General features: G+C 47.3%; 1 protein-coding gene across 2 annotated transcripts; it reads left to right on the top strand.

Moving 5' to 3' along the window:
- The first annotated feature begins 17,133 nt into the window (after nucleotides 1–17,133).
- LOC122442751 (testis-expressed protein 19.2-like) lies at nucleotides 17,134–19,511 on the top strand. 2 transcript variants are annotated; one of them, XM_043470570.1, is made up of 2 exons: nucleotides 17,134–17,311; nucleotides 17,626–19,511. In XM_043470570.1, exon 2 carries the CDS (start codon nucleotides 17,882–17,884, stop codon nucleotides 18,935–18,937), a length of 1,056 nt encoding a protein of 351 aa, XP_043326505.1. In that variant the 5' UTR covers nucleotides 17,134–17,311; nucleotides 17,626–17,881; the 3' UTR covers nucleotides 18,938–19,511. The 2 variants fall into 2 exon arrangements, with proteins under 2 accessions (XP_043326505.1, XP_043326510.1); XM_043470575.1 differs by having other exon boundaries at nucleotides 17,134–17,357.
- Nucleotides 19,512–20,833: the final 1,322 nt, after the last annotated feature.

Below are 20,833 nucleotides of genomic sequence, written 5' to 3'. Positions count from 1 at the left end.
GACATGTATCCAGAGAAGACTGTAATTTGAAAAGAAACATGCACCCCAATGTTCATAGAAGCACTATTCACAATAGCTAAGGCATGGAAACAACCTAAATGTCCATTGACAGGCAAATGGATAAAGAAGATGTATCCCAGGTGGCCCTAGTGGTAAAGAATCCACCTGCCAATGCAGGAGGTACAAGAGGTAGAGTTTCAATCCCTGGGTAGGGAAGATCCTCTGGAGTAGAAAATGGCAACCCACTCCAGGATCTTTGCCTGGAGAATCCTGTGGATGGATGAGCCTTGCAGGCTATAGTCCATGGGGTCGCAAAGAGTCAGACATGACTGAAGCAACTTAGCATATATATATAATAATCCATATATATATACACGATGGATTATTATTTGGTCATAAAAAAAGAATGAAACATTGCCATTGACAGCAACATAGATGGACCTAAAGGTTATCATACTAAGGGAAGTCCGAAAGAGAAAGACAAATACCATATGGTATTATATGTGGACTCTAAAATACAACACAAACAGAAACACTCTCACAGACATAGGAAACAGACTTGTGGTTGCCAAGAGAGATGGGGGATGTAGGAGAGAAGGATTGAGTGTTCGGGATTAACAGATGCAAACTATTATACAGAGAATGGGTAAACAATGTCATACTGTATAGCAGTGAAAGTGAAAGACTCCTAGTCATGTACGGCGGTGCAAGCCCATGACTGTAGTCTGCCAGGCTCTTCTGTCCATGGGATTTCCCTGGCAAGAATACTGGAGTGGGTTGCCATTTCCTTCTCCAGGGGATCTTCCTGATGCAAGGATCAAATAGTGGTCTCCTGCATTGCAGGCGGATTCTTTGCCATCTGAACCACCAGGGAAACCCACTGGATAGCACAGAGAACTATATTCAATATCCAGTGATAAGCCATAATGGAAAAGAATATGAAAAAGAGTGTATATATATGTGTGTGTGTGCTTAGTCACTCAGTTGTGTCTGACTCTTTGTGATCCCCATGGACTGTAGCCCATCAGTCCCCTCTGTCCATGGGGTTTCTCCAGGCAAAAATACTGGCATGGGTTGCCATGCCCTCCTCCAGGGGATCTTCCAACCCAGGGATTGAACCCAGGTCTCCCATATTGTGAGCAAATTCTTTACCATCTGAGCCACCAGGGAAGCCTGTATATATATATATAACAGAATCACTTTGCTGTACAGCAGAGATTAACACAACATTGTAAATCAACTAATACTTCAATCAAATTTTAAAATAAAATAAAGACTCTTTAAATGAACACTTAAAAAATTAAGCACTGCTTTTAGAACAGTTGTGTCTTCATGGCAAAACTGAGGAGAAGTTAGAGAGAATTCTTATAACTACCCCTGCCCCACACAACACAGCCTCACTATCAAACTCTACACCACATGGTACATTTGTAACCATCAACGAACCTATAGCGATACACTATTATCACTCAATGTGAACAGTTTGCATTAGGGTTTACTTTCAGTGCTGTTCAAACTATGGATTTAGACAAAAGTTTAATGACATACATATGTGATAGTTTTACTGTCCCTGTTCTCCCCATTTAACTCTACCTATCCCCACCCCTGGCAACCACTGATATTTTTTTGTCTCCATAGTTTTGCCTTTTCCTGAATGCCGGATAGTTGGAATCATACAATAGGTAGCCTTTTCAGATTGACTTCCTTCACTTTGTAATATGCAGTTAAGTTTCCTCCATGTCTTTTATGGCTTAACAACTCACTTCTTTTCAGCACTGAATATTCTATTGATTGGATGGACCATAGTTTATGTATCTACTCACTTACTGAGGGACTTCTTGCCTGCTTCCAAGTTTTGGCAATTATAACGAAGCTGCTATAAACATCATGTGCAAAAAAAAAAATTACATGCAAGTTTTTGTGTGACAAAAGTTTTGAACTCATTAGGCAAATACCAAGGAGTGGGATTTCTGGATCACTTGATAAGGGTATGTTTAGTTTCTTAAGAAATCCCCAGTCTTCCAAAGTGGCTGCACTATTTTGCATTCCCACCAGCAGTGACTGAGAGTTCCTGTTGCTCTACATCCTGGCCAGCGTTTGGTGTTGTCTGTATTCTGGATTTTGACCATTCTGATAGGTATGTAATGGTATCTTATATTGTTTTAATTTGCAATTCCATAATGACATATAATGTGGAGTATCTTTTCATGTGCTATCTGCCATCTGTATACCTTCTTCGGTAGGTTTCTGTTTAGGTTGTTTGCCTAGTTTTAAATCAGGTTGTTTATTTTCTTATTGGTAAGTTTTAAGAGTTCTTTGTATATTTTGGACAACAGTTCTTTATCAGATGTGTGTTTTGCAAGGGCTTCCCATGTGGCACGATGGTAAAGAACCTGCCTGCCAATGCAGGAGATGTAAGAGATGTGGGTTCGATCCTTGGGTGGGGAAGATCCCCTGGAGGAGGGCATGGCAACCCACTCCATTATTCTTTCCTGGAGAATCCCATGGACAGAGGAGCATGGCAGGCTACAGTCCCTAGGGTCACAAAGAGTTGGACACGACACGCACGGTTTAGCATGCATGCATGTCTTTTGCAAATATTTTTTCCTAGTCTGTGGTTTGTCTTCTCATTCTCATGAGTGTCTTTTGCAGAGCAGAAGTTTTTATTTTTAGTTAAATCCAGCTGATTCTATCTCTTTGATGCTACATCTAAAAAGTCATTGCCATATTCAAAGTCATTTAGATTTTATCCTATTATCTACTAGGAGTTTCACAGTTTGTACTTTATATTTAGGCCTATGATCTACTTTGTGTTAGTTTTTTGTGCAAGATCTGTGAATAGATTCATATACTTGTATGTGGATGTCCACTATTTCCAGCACCATTTTTTAAATAGACTATCTTTTCTCTACTGTATTGCCTTTGCCTCTTTGTCAAAGATGAGTGGCCTATATTTATGCAGGTAAAAGACACATTAAAACAGACTTGTTTAGAGTCTGATAAATGTTAAACATTTCTTTGGAAATTTTTTTGGCTTTTAATTATATCCCACAATTCCAAGGCCATGATGTTACTTTCCTTCATCTAATTCTTATTCTGGAATTCTTTTGTTAGTTTGCTTCTTGTATTAGTCAGCTAGAGCTACCATAAGAAAATACCAGACTAAGGAGCTTAAACAGCAAAAACTTTTCTCACAGTTCTGGAGTCTGTAAATCCTAGATCAGGGTGCAGGATGGTTGGGTTCTGGTGAGAACCCTCTTCCTGACTATGCAGATCGCTACCTTCTTGCTGTGTCATCACATAATAGAGAGAGGGAGATCTAGCTCTCTTTCCTTATAAGGCCACAATACTATCTGATTAGGGCCCCACTCTTATGGCTTTATTTAACCCTAATTATCTCCTGCTTCCCAAGGTGACTTAGTGGTAAAGAATCCACATGCCAATGCAGGAGACCCGGGATTGACCCTGGGTCAGGAAGATCCCCTGGAAAAGGAAATGACAACCCACTCCAGTGTTCTTGCCTGGAAAATCCCATGGACAGAGGAGCCTGGCGGGCTATAGTCCATGGGGTTGCAAATAGTCAGACACGATTTCGCGACTGAACCACTACCACCAATTATCTGCTAAAGATCTTATTCCAAATGTAGTTCTAGTGAGGATTAGGGCTTCAACATATGAATTTTGGAGGGACCTATTTAGTCTACAGTACTTCTCTTTCGTTTGTATACAAAATGCAATTTAAATGGGAGTTGCTTTTATTAACACTGTTAAGAATGTAGATAGACAGCTTTTACAACGATTTGCCAATTTAATTGTGTAAATCAATCCTTCTTTCCAAATTTCAACAGATATATTCAAGCACACCAGCAGTGTCTCCCCCGAGATGTTTGTGGCACATCCCAGGATGAAGGAATCTGTAGTCGGCCTCTGGGCCTGGATTAGGCAGTGCCTGCAGGAAGGAGAAAAGACCACCTCTAGAATCAGGCAACTTAAAGGTTCTTCAACTCCCGGTGGTTTCCAGATTTTGCTCCAGGTTAAAATTTTCTTGGGAGCTTTGAAGAGTCCCAATGGCCATATCATAGCATGCGGCAGACACACCTGAGGTGTGTTACACCCTCAGTTACAGTCAGTTACACCCTCACTGTGATTAGTGGTGGAGCTTGTGACTTGCTTCCAACCAAGAGCAGTGGTAAAGGTGGTGGGTGTCTCTGCCTTGATGAGGTTACATTATGTGGAAAAATGTCCCTCCTGCAATGAGGAGGTTATATTATGGGACAAAGTGTCCCTTCTGCAATGATATTACTCTAAGATTAAGACTCTTACCCAGCTTTTGCTCTCTCCTGGAGGCCTTGAAGAGGGAGAAGAGCTGTGCTGTCTGTGAACTGTGGGGTGCCTCTGGGACCAGCTGACAGCCAGGAAAGCCGAAGCCATCGGCCCTAAAACCACAATGAAGTGAATTCTGCCAGCAGAGAACACAGCACGGCCAACACCTTGGTTGAGACTTTGAGCAGGGGGCCAGCCAGAGCATGTCCCAACTCCTAACCCATGGAAACTTAAAAAAGAAATGTGTGCTATTTGGTAAACCACTAAGTTTGGTAATATGCTACAAAGCAAAAGATAATTTACATTCACCCCTTACCAGTGACAACAGAATTCTTACATGAGACACAGGCATTGATGTCTTTTCAATCTCTGCAGGTGCTTCCAAAGTGCTGTCCAGTTAAAGAACCAGTACTTAGACCACTGGGTGATGTTAGAACTTTTCCCATATATTGGGTCCTTTGATCCCTCCTCTCTTGTTAGTAAACCTGGTCTGAGTTCAGTCGATACCCAAGCCAGTCTCCACAGGACCCTCAATAGCCATGGCCCATCAATGACCAATGGGCCCCTCGTGACTCAGATAACCCACTGTGACCTGCCACAAACTAAATAATTGGACCTCTCTTGAGTTTCTGACTCACGTGGCCTTCATGCAGCCAGAGTCATGGTCCAGAAGCCAGCAGGGCCCAGAACCTGCAGGACACCTAGACCCTGCCCATGACTCAAAGACCAGCCCCATGAACCCCGGACACAGGAGTTTTCATAATGGAGAAGGGTGAGAGAGAAGATGATGGTCAGCAGGGCTGACAGGCCAGAAAGGCACCAGGATGACTTCCCTGGTCCAGCTCAGGGCCCCATGGCAGGGGGAGCTGAGCGCAAACACTGGCTAAGACTCTCCTAAGGAAGAAGACCGAAGCCCCACCATGTGTTGCCGGATCACCTGCACCTTTGTGCTGCAGCAGAAGTTACTGGTTTCACCCATTCAGCCTTCCACAGTTCCTGAGGCTCAGAACATTCCAGAGATGTTTGTGGGGTGGACACATTCCTGCTCCTTCTCTGGCTTGGTGACCTCCATCCTCAGGATAGCCAGTTGTCACACTGTTCCTGACCCGCTGTATTCCCGGGCATGGCCCCTGTCTCCCCAGACTGGTTCAGAGCCAGTGTGGGCCAGTGCCTTTCCCAGACATAGCCTCTGCCAGCGTGTCCGGGAATCTGATCTCAAGACGGCCAGTCATGCCCAGAGAAACCACCCAACCCACGAAGCCGTCAAACTCCTGTGGGCTTGGATCTGTGGGCAAGTGACCCAGCTGGAGTCAAGCCCTGACAAGAAAGAAAAGTGTGTTTAGACAATCAAATGACTCACCAAATAGAACCTTCTTGAAAAGTATTGTAATAATCAAACTGAGGAAGGGATCACTGCCTATTCCAGTGAAGTCCAAGTACTTGAATCTTAAACATTTACATCGTTGCTCTTGTATTATAAAGCAGAGTCCAGCTCTCACTTCCGGTCTCCATATTTACAGCAAGTGTTAGTCACTCAGTTGTGTCCGACTCTTTGAGACCCCATGAACTGTAGCCTGTCAGACTCCTCTGCCCATGGAATTCTCCAGGCAAGAATACTGGAGTGGGTTGCCATTTGCTTCTCTAGGGAATCTTCCTGACCCAGAGATGGAACCTTGGCCTCCTGCATTGCAGGCAGATTCTTTTTTTTTTTTTCCCGTTATTTTTATTAGTTGGAGGCTAATTACTTTACAATTGTAGATTCTTTGCCATCCGAGCCACCAGGGAAGCCCAACCAGGGATCATTTGCTCCAAGCATTTCACTAGATTTTTATTGGCTTTCCCCTCTCATTCCTCCTCTCAGGCAATAAAGAAGATGAACGGTTTAATACTTTCTTGCATGAGTTCACTACAGAGAGCTCTTCAGAGGGATACTGCCTGTTGATGAAAAGGAAAATCTCTGCTTCAACAGGGAGCAGGCACCCAGCGAGGCCCAGAGGATGTGAGACACCATCATTGCTGTGGAGAATATATGTGCTCCGCAAAGTTTGCCTGACAGTTGATTTTCTTTCTTTCTTTTTAAACTGATTTTACTGATAAAATTAGAGTTGTATTTCTAAAAGGAACAGGAAGCCATAAAGATAAGGACACATAAGAATTCTCTGACCGACTTATACCAGTAGGACTCAAAGTCAGCCATAAAAATGAATAAGGCTCATGAGCTTTCTGAAAAATAATGTACAGAGCCACTGGTTTCTGTCTCTGCATCCCTTGGGGGTAAAATGGGGGTCACACACTAGTGGGGGCCTCCAGCATCATGCTCCAATTTCCCTTAGAGGCACATGCTTCTATAGGGACATTAAATTTTGAATGCTGTGATAAATGTGAAGAAATATCAAGAGTCTTGGATTTTCATTTTCATATTGTATGCACCTAGGCATAAGTCATTTTTACTTGTTTCCCTCTTACAATTAGAAGTTAATGCAATTAAAGAGTTCAGCTGCGTCTGTTCCCCTTCTGCCCTGACTGGTCTTTGTTGGCCAGTTTTACATCCAGGCATGGCCCCATCATCCTTTCTGCTTCTAGCTGCTTCCAATTAGAGGTTTGACCTCAAAGGACACCTTCCCCTCAAGCAGGCCTTGTGCCTTTCCAGTCTCTGGGCAGCACAAGCTTCAGGGACTTCCTGGGGATAATATAATGCAGATTGTGCCTCCTTATGCATTCCTCTTCACGTGCTACACACTGCAGGGACATGCCCCATGCATGGTCACACTCTCCTTAACATCAACCTGGACTTTTACCATCTGAAATTAAGGTGTTTCTCTGCTGAGGAGATGATTGTTAGACCCCCTCACTAAAGGGCTTCACAGGTGGCACTGGTGGTAAAGAGCACACCTGCCAATGCAGGGATATAAGAGATATAGGTTCAATCCCTAGGTTGGCAAGATACCCTGGAGGAGGAAATGGCAACCCACTCCAGTATTCTTGCCTGGAGAATCCCACGGACAGAGAAGCCTGGAGGGCTGCAGTCTATGGGGTCACAAAGAGTTGGACATGAATGAAGAAACTTAGCATACACACATACCTCATTAAAATGGAACCTGCAGAGCAAGAAATAGCCCTTTTGTTTGTTTTCATTAAAAAAATTTCTTTTAATTGGAATATAGTTACTTTATAATATTGTGTTAGTTTCTGCTGTACGATGAAGTGAATCAGTTATATGCATACGTACTTCCCCTCCCTTCTGGACTCCCCTCCCCCTCTCCCCATCCCTCCGCTCTAGGTCATCACAGAGCACTGAGCTGAGCCTCTGTGCTTTATAGCAGGTTCCCCTAGCTGTCTATTTCATACATGGTAGTGGGCATATGTCAACCCTAATCCCCCAGTTCGTCCCATCCTTCCCTCCCCTCCCTGTGTCCACAGGTCCACTCTCAATGTGTGTCTCTCTATTCCTGCTTTGGAAATGGGTTCATCAGAAGCAAATCAAAATTGCAATGAGATATCACCTCACACTGGTCAGAATGGCCATCATCAAAAAATCTACAAATAATAAATGCTGGAGAGGGTGTGGAGAAAAGGGAACCCTCTTGCACTGTTGGTGGAAATGTAAACTGATAAGTTACTATGGAGAATCTCATGGAGTTTCCTTTAAAAACTAAACATGGAACTACCCAAACGACCTGTCCTTTTCTTTTAACCCTTGAGTTCCCCCACCCAGGACAGGCCCTCAGCATGTACTGTCCCACAGCTGGGCAGGTGGGTTGTCAGTCCCAACGGGAGGGGTCCCAATGGGCTCTAGAATTCAGTCACACTATGTCACTGCAGCTGGACCTTCATGTGCGGCGAGACATGCCCAGCCCTCCATACAAACCTGCCAGACTCAGATATGGGGCTGAAAAAATGTGCAAGTGTTGGTCCTTTAGTCATGTCCAACTTTTTGTGACCCCATGGACTGTAGCCCACCAGGTTCTGTCCATGAAATTTTCTAGGCAAGAATTCTGGAGTGGGTAGCTGTTCACCTTCTCCAGGGTATCTTCCCCACCCAAGGATCGAACCTGAGTCTCCTGCACTGCAGGGAGATTCTTTACCATCTGAGCCACCAGGGTTTACCAGAATGAGGTAAATGATTTTGTTGTATGATGCTAATAGGCCATGTCTTATAGCAGGAACTTGGGATACAGAGTTTCTAGGAAAGGGGCACCTCAGACACAGTGGGGCCACCACGGGAGTTGACGTTACGATCCCAGGATCCCAACTAGGAAGAGGATGTGTGCAGGAGGGGAATGAGCGTTGGAGACTTGAGACTCAACTTGAGCCTCTGGCCAGGCAGAGGCAGGGAATCCATTTAATTCTTCATTTTCTTTTCTACTACTGCTTCTCACAGCAAATGCACCTTTTGGGTCTTGTGGCCCCAACTGACTATAATTGGATGAATTCCTTCTCTTCTCAAGGGTTGTCCAGATGCCCTTTAGAAACATGGATGGTTTGTGCAGAGATGTCATTTTGGGGACTTCTGGGCAGTAGAACCCTCTTCATATCTGACACTGAAAGGAGATTTTTTATCATCATTTCAGATTTTTCTATCTTCTGGGCAAACTCCGAGAAATACTGAGAGACAGGGAAGCCTGGCGTGATGCAGTCCATGGGGTATCAAAGAGTCAGACATGACTTAGTGACTGAACAACAAGATAGTTCTGTCGGCCGTGGGGCATGAGAAGGGCCAAAGCAGAAGGGAAAGGAGGTGTGTGCTCCGAGATCCTAGCTTTTCTCAGCCCCTTGGGAAGACGCTTGTGACAAGTTGTCCCAGAACTTGGAGCAGAGGGTGGCCTTGAGCCCCCACTTATGACACATGTGAGTGTCCAGTTTGGTCCTGTGGAAGAAGTCAGCTCCTGAAAGTCAGGGCACTTCCCATGAGTCCTGAGAGATAAGATCTCTCCGGAATTTCAGAACTGGACAGGAATCAGTGAGAGCATAGGATGGGTCAGCAGACAGCTGGACAGTGTCCCCGAAGATGTCCACTAATCCCAGGACCTACGACTATGTCACTACACACAGTGGAGGCTTTGCAGGTGTGATTAAATTAGGAACCTTGCCATGGTGTGGGTGGATAGCCTGGAACCAATGGCATCATCACCATCCTTACAAGAGTGGGGACAGAGGGCAGAGTCAGAGAGAGAAGGTGTGAGGACGGAAGCAGAGATCACAGGAGATGATGTTATACTGCTGACCCGGAGACAGAGGAAGGAGCTGCAAGCCAAGGGATGTGGCTCCTCTGGAAGCTGGAACAGGGAGGGAGGGGTTCTCCCTGGGAGCCTCCAGAAAGAGCCAGCCCTGGGCCCACTGCAGATGCCAGACCTACAGACTCAAGAGAAGAAATTATGTGGCTTCAAGCTGCTGAGTGGTGATGATTTGGTAGCCACTGCAAACTCATAGGATGAACGTGTTTCTCCCTGGATGGTTCTGAGGGGGCTCTGGCATAGGGGACATCGAGATGCCCCATTTTCGAATCTCTTCCTGAAGTAGAGACAGCTGTGTCAAGGACAGTGTCAAGGGGATACGTGCCTCCCAGCAGTGCATGAACAGGGCTGGGTTGGGCTGATGATCACTGCTTGTGGGAACATGGGGAGGACGTGATGATCACTTGCTGGGGGGATGTTCACCCTGAATCTCGCTCTTCTTATGGTGACCACAACTGCTGGAACCTCCAATGCCTAGAGGTAACCATGTCAACGGCCTAGCTGATGGATGTGTGAGCAGCCGCACAGAGTCTGAATGGATGTGGTGGCTATGGCTGCTGTGGAACTTCAGACATAAGGGTTGACATGAAAGAACCTAAGGATGGTTCCAGAGACTCTAGAGTCATCCCTCCAAGGGCTCTGGGCACTGGAAGGCCCCTGGGTTGGAGATCCCAGCCCTGTCATGGCCCTTTGGAGACAGTGCTCACCCTACTGTCTTGTCCATTCACTGAGTGCCAGTCCCTCAGTGGAGTTTGGGAGTGTGAGGGTTCACAGTCCTTGACAGCCTGACAGGCAGGCCCTGGAGGGTGCCTGGCGGGGGGCAGGCAGTGGAAAGAGCCGTGCTCAGGACTCCAACCAGAAGGGGCTGGTGTAGAACTCACCACTGCCCTTGAAGCACTTTCAAGGGCTTTCAGTGGCTGCCAGAGGTGCAATCATAGCACATACTTATTCTAGAAAAGTAGGCAAATATGGAATCAATGAAGAAAATTCAATAACTCACAATACTGTTGCAGGAAGGGGGACCCCTTCCAGGGCCCAAAACTGGGCTCTTGTCTAACACTTGGAAATGAATTGTCCAAGGAGACGCATGTGCTGACAAAGCAAGAGATTTTATTGGGAAGGGCACCCGGTGGAGAGCAGGAGGGTGAGGGAACCCAGGAGAACTGCTCTGCCACGTGGCTGGCAGTCTCGGGTTTTATGGTGATGGGATTAGTTTCCGGGTGGTCTTTGGCGAATCATTCTAATTCAGAGTCTTTCCTGGTGGCGCAGGCATCGCTCAGCCAAGATGGATGCTAGCGCGAGGGATTCTGGGAAGTGGACAGACACGTGGTGTCTCCTTTTGACCTTTCCCGAATTCTTCTGGTTGGTGGTGGCTTATTAGTTCTGTAGTCCTTACCAGGATCTCCTGTCATAAAACAACTCATGTGAATGGTTACTAAAGGACCTGACCAGGGTGGGCAGTTTCATTCAGTGGGCTTCCCCTAACAATACCACACTCAGAGGTAATCACGCTGATAATTGGTGTTTCCATTCTTTACATGCTCAAGGGATTAAATCTGATAGGCAGATGCCTGAAGAACTATGGACAGAGGTCTGTGACATTGTACAGGAGGCAGGGATCAAGACCACTCCCAGGGAAAAGAATTGCAAAAAGGCAAAATGGTTGTCTGAGGAGGCCTTACAAATAGCTGTGAATAGAAGAGAACTGAAAGGCAAAGGAGAAAAGGATATACCCATTTGAATGGGTATATCTTCATGACCCAGATAATCACGATGGTGTGATCACTCACCTAGAGCCAGACATCCTGGAATGTGAAGTCAAGTGGGCCTTAGAAAGTATCACTACAAACAAAGCTAGTGGAGGTGATGGAATTCCAGTTGAGCTATTTCAAATCCTGAAAGATGATCCTGTGAAAGTGCTGCACTCAATATGCCAGCAAATTTGGAAAACTCAGCAGTGGCCACAGGACTGGAAAAGGTGAGTTTTCATTCCAATCCCAAAGAAAGGCAATGCCAGAGAATGCTCAAACTACTGCACAATTGCACTCATCTCACATGCTAGTAAAGTAATGCTCAAGATTCTCCAAGCCAGCCTTCAACAGAACATAAACTGTGAACTTCCAGATGTTCAAGCTGAACTTAGAAAAGGCAGAGGAGCCAGAGATCAAATTGCCAACATCTGTTGGATCATCGAAAAAGCAAGAGAATTCCAGGAAAACATCTACTTCTGCTTTATTGACTATGCCAAATCCTTTGACTTTGTGGACCACAATAAGCTGTGGAAAATTCTGAAAGAGATGGGAATACCAGACCACCTGACCTGCCTCTTGAGAAATCTGTATGCAAATCAGGAAGCAACAGTTAGAACTGGACATGGAACAGCAGACTGATTCCAAATCGGGAAAGGAGTATGTCAAGGCAGTATATTGTCACCCTGCTTATTTAACTTATATGCAGAGTATATCATGAGAAATACTGGGCAGGATGAAGCACAAGCTGGAATCAAGATTCCCAGGAGAAATATCAGTAACCTCAGATATGCAGATGACACCACCCTTATGGCAGAAAGGGAAGAAGAACTAAAGAGCCTCTTGATGAAAGTGAAAGAGGAGAGTGAAAAAGTTGGCTTAAAGCTCAACATTCAGAAAGCTAAGATCATGAGATCTGGTCCCAGCACTTCATGGCAAATAGATGGGGAAACAGTTGCAACAGTGAGAGACTTTATTTTTGGGGGCTCCAAAATCACTGCAGATGGTGACTGCAGCCATGAAATTAAAAGATGCTTGCTCCTTGGAAGAAAAGCTATGACCAATCTAGACAGCATATTAAAAAGCAGAGGCATTACTTTATCTAGTCAAAGCTATGGTTTTTCCAATAGTCATGTATGGATGTGAGAGTTGGACTATAAAGAAAGCTGAGTGCTGAAGAATTGATGCTTTTGAACTGTGGTGTTGGAGAAGAATCTTGAGAGTCCCTTGGACTGCAAGGAGATCCAACCAGTCCATCCTAAAGGAAATCAGTTCTGAATATTCATTGGAAGGACTGATGCTGAAGCTGAACTCCAATACTTTGGCCACCTGATGGGAAGAGCTGACTCATTTGAAAAGACCCTGATGCTGGGAAAGATTGAAGGCAGGAAAAGTGTACGACAGAGGATGAGATGGTTGGATGGCATCACTGACTCAACGGACATGAGTTTGAGTAAACTCCAGGAGTTGGTGATGGACTGGGAGGCCTGGCGTGCTGCAGTCCATGGGGTCACATAGAGTCAGACATGACTGAGTGACTGAACTGAACTGAACATCCTCAAAGACATGTGATACCCAACATGTGTGTACATGGCACAGAGTCTCTCAGACCTGTGACACTTACATGTGCAGATAGACAAGAATCCACTTGCACACATCACATCTGACACTTGCACAGGTGGCCACAGATTTTTTTCTTTTAAAAAATCAAAGCAATACTATGTACATAACTTAAAACCTGATCTTTTCTTTTCACTGAACAGATGCTGATCACTTCACAGTATATCTTCCTTGAAGCTTGTTGTCTGTAGCTGTTCATGTTCCATGGTGTGGCTGTATCACAAGCATTCCTACCGGTGGACACTGGTCTTGTTTCCCGATTTCCACTCCTGACATCGTTACAAAATGGATGTCCAGTTTTGCAGTTTTAAACTTATTCCTGTAAACATCAGTGTCTTTGCTGACATCTTGTGGAAATGAGTTGTAGTCTTTTTGTAGTGCGGGATCATTTCCTTCTGTCTCTCTCGTGTTCATAACTGTCTTCACCCTCAGCCACTGCCTTTGGTTTCTGAAGAGACCTGAGAGGAGAATCCATGGGTTTGAGGCTCCCCAGGGTGTCCTAAGTTCTAGATCATCCCTCCCATGGACTCTCTTGAGCATTCTGAAGGGTGCGTGGATGTTGGGAAGCCTGTGCCCAGGACTCCATGACACTGAGTTGCCATCCCTCCCAGCTTGGGAACTGCTCCAGAAGCCGTGCCAGCCCCCAGTGTGTGAAGCTGCTGCAGAGCCTTGTTTCTGTTGTCCTGGCACCATGCTGACCCTTTGTTCTGGCCCCTCTTCTGATAATTGGGCATCCTGCAGGGGTGAGCGCTCAGCCTGGGTCAGGGGTTGTTGGTGCCTGTTGAACAGATATGTAAATAGATCAATGAAACACCAATGACCGGATTCATAGGAAGAGAGGCGACGGTCCTCTAATCCTCTATTCTGATCTAGAGTTGCCAGGAGGGGAAGGGGAATGGGAAGATGGGGGGGGGGGGCGCTGCCCTCACTGGGAGTCTAAGTGCCTTTGCTCTCCCCTATGCAACACACACACACAGCCAGGAAGCCAGGTAGGTGGCCATCCCTACTCAGACCCAGGGTCCAGGAGCCAAGGCTGTCACCTTGAATGCTGGAGTCCATGAGAAATCATGGTTGAGGGTAGACCCCTCCATTGTGAGCCCCAGCATCAGATGGCAGAAGGGGCCTGGGCGCTCGAGAGGAAGTTCCAACAGGCCAGGGTTCAGATGCCCGCGCTTGGCCTCCTTGCTGTGGGGGCATCGCCCCCCAGGCTTCAGCACTGTTCATCTGCTGGAAAGGGCAGCTGGGGTCAGGTAAGTGGCTGGGGGCACAGACTCTGCCATAAAGATGTCCCAGGTGGAGTTGAAGCCTGACAACCATGGGCATTGAGAAAGGGATGGGAGAATGATTCCCCCAATGATTGAGTTTTGTGTTCTGAGTTTCTTCTCTATGTTAGAGACCTGAGTCAAAGTAAGTCATCTACTCTGGGTGGCTGCTGCTGCTGTTGCTAAGTCGCTTCAGTTGTGTCCGACTCTGTGCGACCCCATAGACGGCAGCCTACCAGGCTCCCCCGTCCCTGGGATTCTCCAGGCAAAAACACTGGAGTAGGTTGCCATTGCCTTCTCCACTGGGTGGCTGACAAGGAGGATAAGATAAAGATGTGTAGAGAAGACAGACTAGTGCTGGGGAGGTGATGGCTCACTGGGCTCAACGAGTGAAAACTCACCCTGAGGGCCGTTGCTATTCATTAGTGTCCCAGGCTTGGAGGGGGTGTCCCTATAGGTCACACAATGTTCCTAGCCTCCAAGTCCACAGCTCTTCCAAACCACCTGAAGCAGCCACCTATCCCTCGTGGTGCCTGCCCAGCAGATGAGAGTCAGGGGCCCCAGACCTCCAGCCTCCAGCCACAGTTCACAGCATGGAGCTTTCCTTCCTTAAGTACATGGGAGACAAAGCGAGAGTGTGCACATGTACACATGTGTATGTGTACATGTAGGTGATGTGTATATGCATAAAGATATAAATATCTGATAGTATACGTATGTATAGAAAATAATGTGTCATATACAATATATGCAGTATGTATGTATTTATAAAATAATGTAATCAAGGAGATGGCATCCATTACCTTGCCACTTCCTTGGTTAGAAGCAACTCACATTTTCCCCTCCAATCAGAAGGAGGTCATGACTGCCTAGGGGGTCACCTCAGATTGTCTGCCACATGCTATGATGTGGGATTTCTCAAGGTCCCAAGACAATTTTAACATGCAGCAAAATTGGGAAACAACTGATCCAAGGAATTTTATTGTCATCTAATTCCAAAGGTGGGTGGGTCTTCTGGCAGACCCATGTGTTTTGACCAGGAGCCTAGATGAAAACTCGTTCACTTGCGGACACTCATCAGATATCCTTGGGGAGATGATGCAGATGCAGCTGGATGTACTGGTTGGAAGTTTGGAAGGAAGGGCTAGATGATGTGATTAATTTAGCAAATTATTTTAAAAGCCATTCTCAGGTTTCCCTCATTATTCAAGCAAAGACTACCTATGAAACCTTTCAAAAGCTGAAACAGCCTGGGATTTCAGAAATGGATATTAACGTAGGACTTTGTGGCTCAACTGGTAAAGAATCTGGCTGTAATGTGGGAGACCTGGGTTCAATCCTTGGGTTGGGAAGATCCCCTGGAGAAGGGAAAGGCTAGTCCATGGGGTCGCAAAGAGTCGAACACAACTGAGCAATTTTCACTTTCACTTTTCATAAGAAAGAAGTGGCATCAAGGGAACTTTTGCAAAGCGGGGGATAGAAAGGGAAGTCGCTCAGTCGTGTCCGACTCTTTGCGACCCCGTGGACTGTAGCCTACCAGGCTCCTCCATCCATGGGATTCTATACCTGTATGTATTCTCTTGTATTATAATTTTCTTTTTTTACAAAAGCAACTTACTTACATTTAAATTAAGTTAAAAATTAAGAAGCAAAGGAAATAAAAAATGTGAAAGCATTAATATGAAGCTACAAGAAACCAACATTTTGTTCTTGGGGAACTGAAGATGTTCTTTACAAAGACCAAGAAAATATTTTCTTGAAAACAGATGGACACATTTCACCATAACTAAAGACTTTGAACAAAATGAAACAGTGAACCACAAAAGTGTAAAATGTGGTTAAAATGTATTTTCAAAAGAAGTGTTTGTTTAAAGAACACTTTATTTTAAAAGTGTTTAGCTCTGAGAAGAGCTAAAGAGACAGAAATATGCTGTCAATTGAATAAATACACGCAACCTAAAGGTTGAAAGTTATGTTTTATTCAGCAGAAATTTTTAGGCCTTAAGCCCAGGAGATAGCATCTGAAACAAGCATGAGAGAACTGTTTGTTCCAAGGAGGCAGAGGTGGGGGAGCAGGTTATGTAGAACTTTTGCAACAAAGTATAGGTAGCCTGGATGTCAAAAGTTTTTTTGTAAATTAAAGAAAACTAGATAACCCAAGTTAAGGAATTTAGCCTGTTTCTGTATATGGGAAGATGTAACCTCCTGGACTCCCGGAAATCATTCCTTTGATATGCACCTCAACTCTGTGGGGCCAGTTTCCTTTGTTTTCACACCCTGAGCTTTCTTTCCTCAGGACTCACTGGTAGGGAGTTGGCTACAGTCCAGATGGCAGGTATTCTTCTCCTCCCTGAGTTCCCTCAGGGTTCACTGGCTCATATTGGAGGGCTGCAATCCACTGATGACAGTGATATCCTTGTTTATTGATATCCCAGAAAATATTCCATTTCTCAGTGCTTAAAACGTAAATAACTGGCAATCCATTTCTGATATTCATTAAAAAGAAAAAAATTTAACCAAGAGATACAAACGAGGAATCCATTTCAACCACTGAAGGACAGGGCCCTTGCTTGACCAAGCAGGTCACCCAGGACCCGGGACGGGACAATGACCATAAGGGAGACGCTCACCCGCACAATTTCAGAAACCTGTGGATAGAAAGAGTGATGTGGATAGTCTTCTCACCCCTCAAGGAGAGAATATCACAGACACAATCACCTTGGGGACAGGGTTAGGGGAATAAGACTGCCCTCCCTGGGGGCAGGACAGACTCTTCTGGGATGGGGGTGGGGAGGGAGGATGACTCAGCAGTTTCATTTCCTGGTGGGCTGAGGCTCATGGGAAATAGGCAAATGAGCCCAGAGCACCATGGGAAATGGCCCTTTAAATGCCCAGGCTGGCTCTGATCCCTCCTTTCCCCTCAGGGTTACCCACAGGAGGGAGGCACCAGGGAGGGTGAGAGCCCTTCTGAGTAAGAAGTGTGTCTGGGGCCTACAAGCTGGCAGAGTGTGGGGCTTGGAGGCTGAAAAGCCCGAGGTTTCAGTGTGGCCTCAGGCCAGACGGGCCAGCTCAGGTGCTGGTGGTTCTGTTACGCTCCATCTGGTTAAGTCAGGTTAACCGTTTGGTAAGATTCTGATAAGTTCCCTCAGTTTCTGACAGATTCTCTCAGGGTAAGTCAGATTCTGTCAGGTTCCCTTAGTTTCCCCCAGGTGAGGCTGACGGGGTGTCAGGATCCCTGAGATGGGGGTGGGGTGGAGAGTTGGAGGGGTGAGAGGAGGCTGTGTGGTCCACAGGCCCCAGGTCAGCTAAACTGAGCAGAGACAGAGTAAAAGGGCCAGGTCTGAGCCCAAGGCCCCCCTGTGCCCTGCTCCTCCCTGCAGGGCACCTGCACCCACCTGGCTGCTGGCGGGGGCCTAACCTCACTGCTTTTCTTTGCAGCTCCCAGAGGACAGAACACTTGCATCAGCTGAAGTTAATTCCAGAGTTTCTTCCCTCCCAACCTCTATTTTGACCCAGTTCATCCACCCCGACCCCAAATTCTTCTCCTGGTGATCCTCATCTTTCTCCTCTGTTCTCTTGCCCCTCCTCCCTGCCCCTTGCACCTTACTGTGCCCCCACCTGTGGGCCAGACCCCCTAAGATCACAGCCAATCCTGCTCCTGCTGTCTCTCTCTCAGGAGGCAGGCAGCTTGGCCATGTGCCCTCCAGTCAGCAAGCGGTATGTGGCAGAGGGCCTGTCCTACCTCTACATGTCCTGGATGTATCAGCTTCAACATGGCAGCCAGCTAAGGCTCTGCTTCGCTTGCTTCAAGGTTGCCTTTCTGGACTTTAAACGGATGCTGGAGTCAGAAGATTGGGAAGATGAAGATTGGGACTCTGAGCTGATGGACGATTCCGAGGCGTGGTCTGAGCAGGGGTCATCCCCAGGGATGGGGCCAAGCTGGGGGCAGGGCCAAGGGCAGCCTGCACAGGGTGGGGCTGTGGGCTGGGGGTCAGGCACCCTGGCATCAGGCCCTGTGCAGTCAGAAGATGAGGGCTTGCACAATCACATTGTGCCCACCGAACTGCAGCCTCAGGATGCGGTACCCCTGGACCTGGGTGCTGAAGATGCTGACTGGACCCAGGGCCTTCCCTGGAGACTTGAGGGGCTCCCTATCTGCTCCCACTGGCCAAGCCCCCTTCCTCCATGGCGGGGGTTTTTCAAAGTGGACCTGCCCCTGGGGGAACCCATGGTACTGGAGCTGGGCACCACCCGGAACGTGGACCCTGCTGAGACTAAGACCTGGTTACTGGACCTGCAAGTTCTCTCCCTGGTAGGCTGCTGTGATGTCATCTACCTCCAGAAGATGAAGCCAAGAAGGGCCTGGAGGACCCCAGGCCAATGTTGGAAACTACTGCTGGAGCCTGATGAGTGGTGGGTGGTAAGACTCCAAGATGTACCCCAGATGCAAGACCTGCACCACTGGAAACTAAGCATTCTGGAATCCTCTTCTCTGGAGCAGAATGTAGATCTGGTGCCTGTGGACTCAGTCCTGCTTAAGAGGGGACTCACCATCCTCTCTTTTTCACCCTGGGCCAAGAGGGAGGCAGAGGAGGGGGACTCAGCCTTTAGGCCACAGTCCTCCACCCAAGAATGGGATGCCGGCACCAGTGGGCCCAGAACACCTGGGGAGAACCTGGATGCTGTGGGAGCCTCGGCCCTGGGAGAGCTGCCACATTTCCAGCCCCTCAACCAAGGGTTCCAGAACTGACGGACTGAGGCCCATGTGGTCACCATTGTCCTGGCCTCCCTACAACACCAGAGGCTGGGGAGGACTGACCTCTTCATAGCAGCCCCGGTAGCCATTAACAATGAATGAGGACTTGGGTCTGGAGAGGAAGAATGGTGAGTGGCCCAGAGACTGAGAAATGGGGGCCCACCGCAGCATCAGGGGAAAGGGACACAAATACCTGTAACTGGGAGGGAAGTTCTCTGTCAGATGTCATGGTGTTAGGAATCTGAGCTATTCAGGATGTTGTGGGTGAATGGATGCTGTGCGATATGTGAAGAAGGGAATAGGGAATTGATCTGGGTAACAGCCCTTCCCTGGGGAGGAATGTCTGAAGTGTAACTCACTCCCGGGAACATGGTGGTGGATTCGGGACCACAGGGATATGTGCTTGTCTTTAGTCAGTGGGCTCTGGGCTCCACAGGACCCGGTTATCAGCTCTGAGGACTCGGCAGTGTGAGAGACCTTGTTTCAAAGATTGGCTATTTTATGTGGCTTGACTATTTAGTTTCTGTCTCTTTGTGTGTCATTTTAAAACTAAATAAAGTCATAGAGATTGCAACGAACTGTTGTTCAGAGCTCTTCCCCAGAAAATCTTTGTTGGTTCTCTTTGTCCTCTCCCTCTCAGGGACAAATCAATCCTAGCAGCCCCTACTTCATGAGTCACAGTTGTACAGGATGGCTAAGAATCTATAGCTTCTAGATTAGTGATGGTTAGGAAACCTGAGGGTGACCCTGTGTGGGAAAAATGGAAGCAAAGGTGTGTGTGTGCTCAGTCGTGTCCGACTCTTTGCGACCCTATGGACTGTAACCTGCCAGGTTCTTCTGTCCGTGGAATTCTCCAGGCAAGAATACTGGAGAGGGTATCCATTCCCTTTTCCAATTTCCAGGGGAACTTCCCGACCCAGGGATCAAACCCGATTCTCCTGCATTGAGGGTGGATTTTTTACCATAGCCCCCATGAGCCACCAGGGAAGCCACAGAGTGTCCCTCGAAAATGCCTTTGCATCTGGCTGACACTCCTCCAGTGTTTGGGGTTCCCAGTCACATCCCATGGCCACACAGACAAGCTGGGCTTACTGTATTTAATTCCATGGAATATAGCAATATCGTTTTTTTTTTTCTTTCATAAAGTTTATGTGGGCAGCTAGCAGCTAAAACCAGATATCTCAAAATGTCCATCTCCCCATCATGGCTGAAAGCCACCTATTCTTGCAAAGGGTTCTGGTTTCAGACCACTTGCCCTACCAGTTCATGGTCAGCGTGCCCATCTCCCCACGTAGGAAGAGAGTGGCTGTGGGTTCATGCCCCTTGTCTCATGGGTGCCTGAGGCAGGCAAGGTCACTGCAGGCTGGGTGGGGGGTGGCAAGTGAGGGGGCAGAAGGGACTGGGTGGCTGTCACCACTGTCACTGAGAGTTGCTTGCCTTCGATGGCTCCCTTCTCCCACCACTGGAAGAAAGCTCAGTCTTGTCACTTCCAGCAAGAGTCAGGCCATTACCTCTGCCACCAGCCGAGTGTGCCCCTGGGCATGGCCCTGCCGGTGCTCCCCGCCCAGCTGCCTAGAGACATGTGGAAGTTGGAGTACCTTTGGAGTTGGGGCCACAGGTTCCCCTGCTGGAAAGTTCCCAAGGAGGGAAGGCAGCACCACACCTCTGCTCAGATTCCCTCTGACTCCTGCCTCGCTGCCTCCCCAGTGCACAGGTGGTGGGGGAGGTACACCTTCTATCCTGGCATTCAGGTCTCCGCATGTCCGCCCTGCCACCACCTGCAGGAACAGATGCTGCCCTGTGACCCAGGCTGGGGTTCCCCTGGTTCCCTTGAGGCCCAGAGCAGGGCCTGAGCTCCGTGACCTGGGCCCAGCTACTCCCGCCCCTCCC

Source organism: Cervus canadensis, chromosome 1 (genome assembly GCF_019320065.1).
Source record: "Cervus canadensis isolate Bull #8, Minnesota chromosome 1, ASM1932006v1, whole genome shotgun sequence".
NCBI lineage: Eukaryota > Metazoa > Chordata > Mammalia > Artiodactyla > Cervidae > Cervus > Cervus canadensis.
The sequence above is the reverse complement of the archived record's forward strand: the minus strand, read 5'-3'. Positions and strand labels throughout refer to the sequence as shown.

Excerpts from the sequence above, each read along its gene's own strand:
- LOC122442751 (XM_043470570.1), top strand. The coding sequence starts at position 17,882 with ATGTGCCCTCCAGTCAGCAAGCGGTATGTGGCAGAGGGCCTGTCCTAC.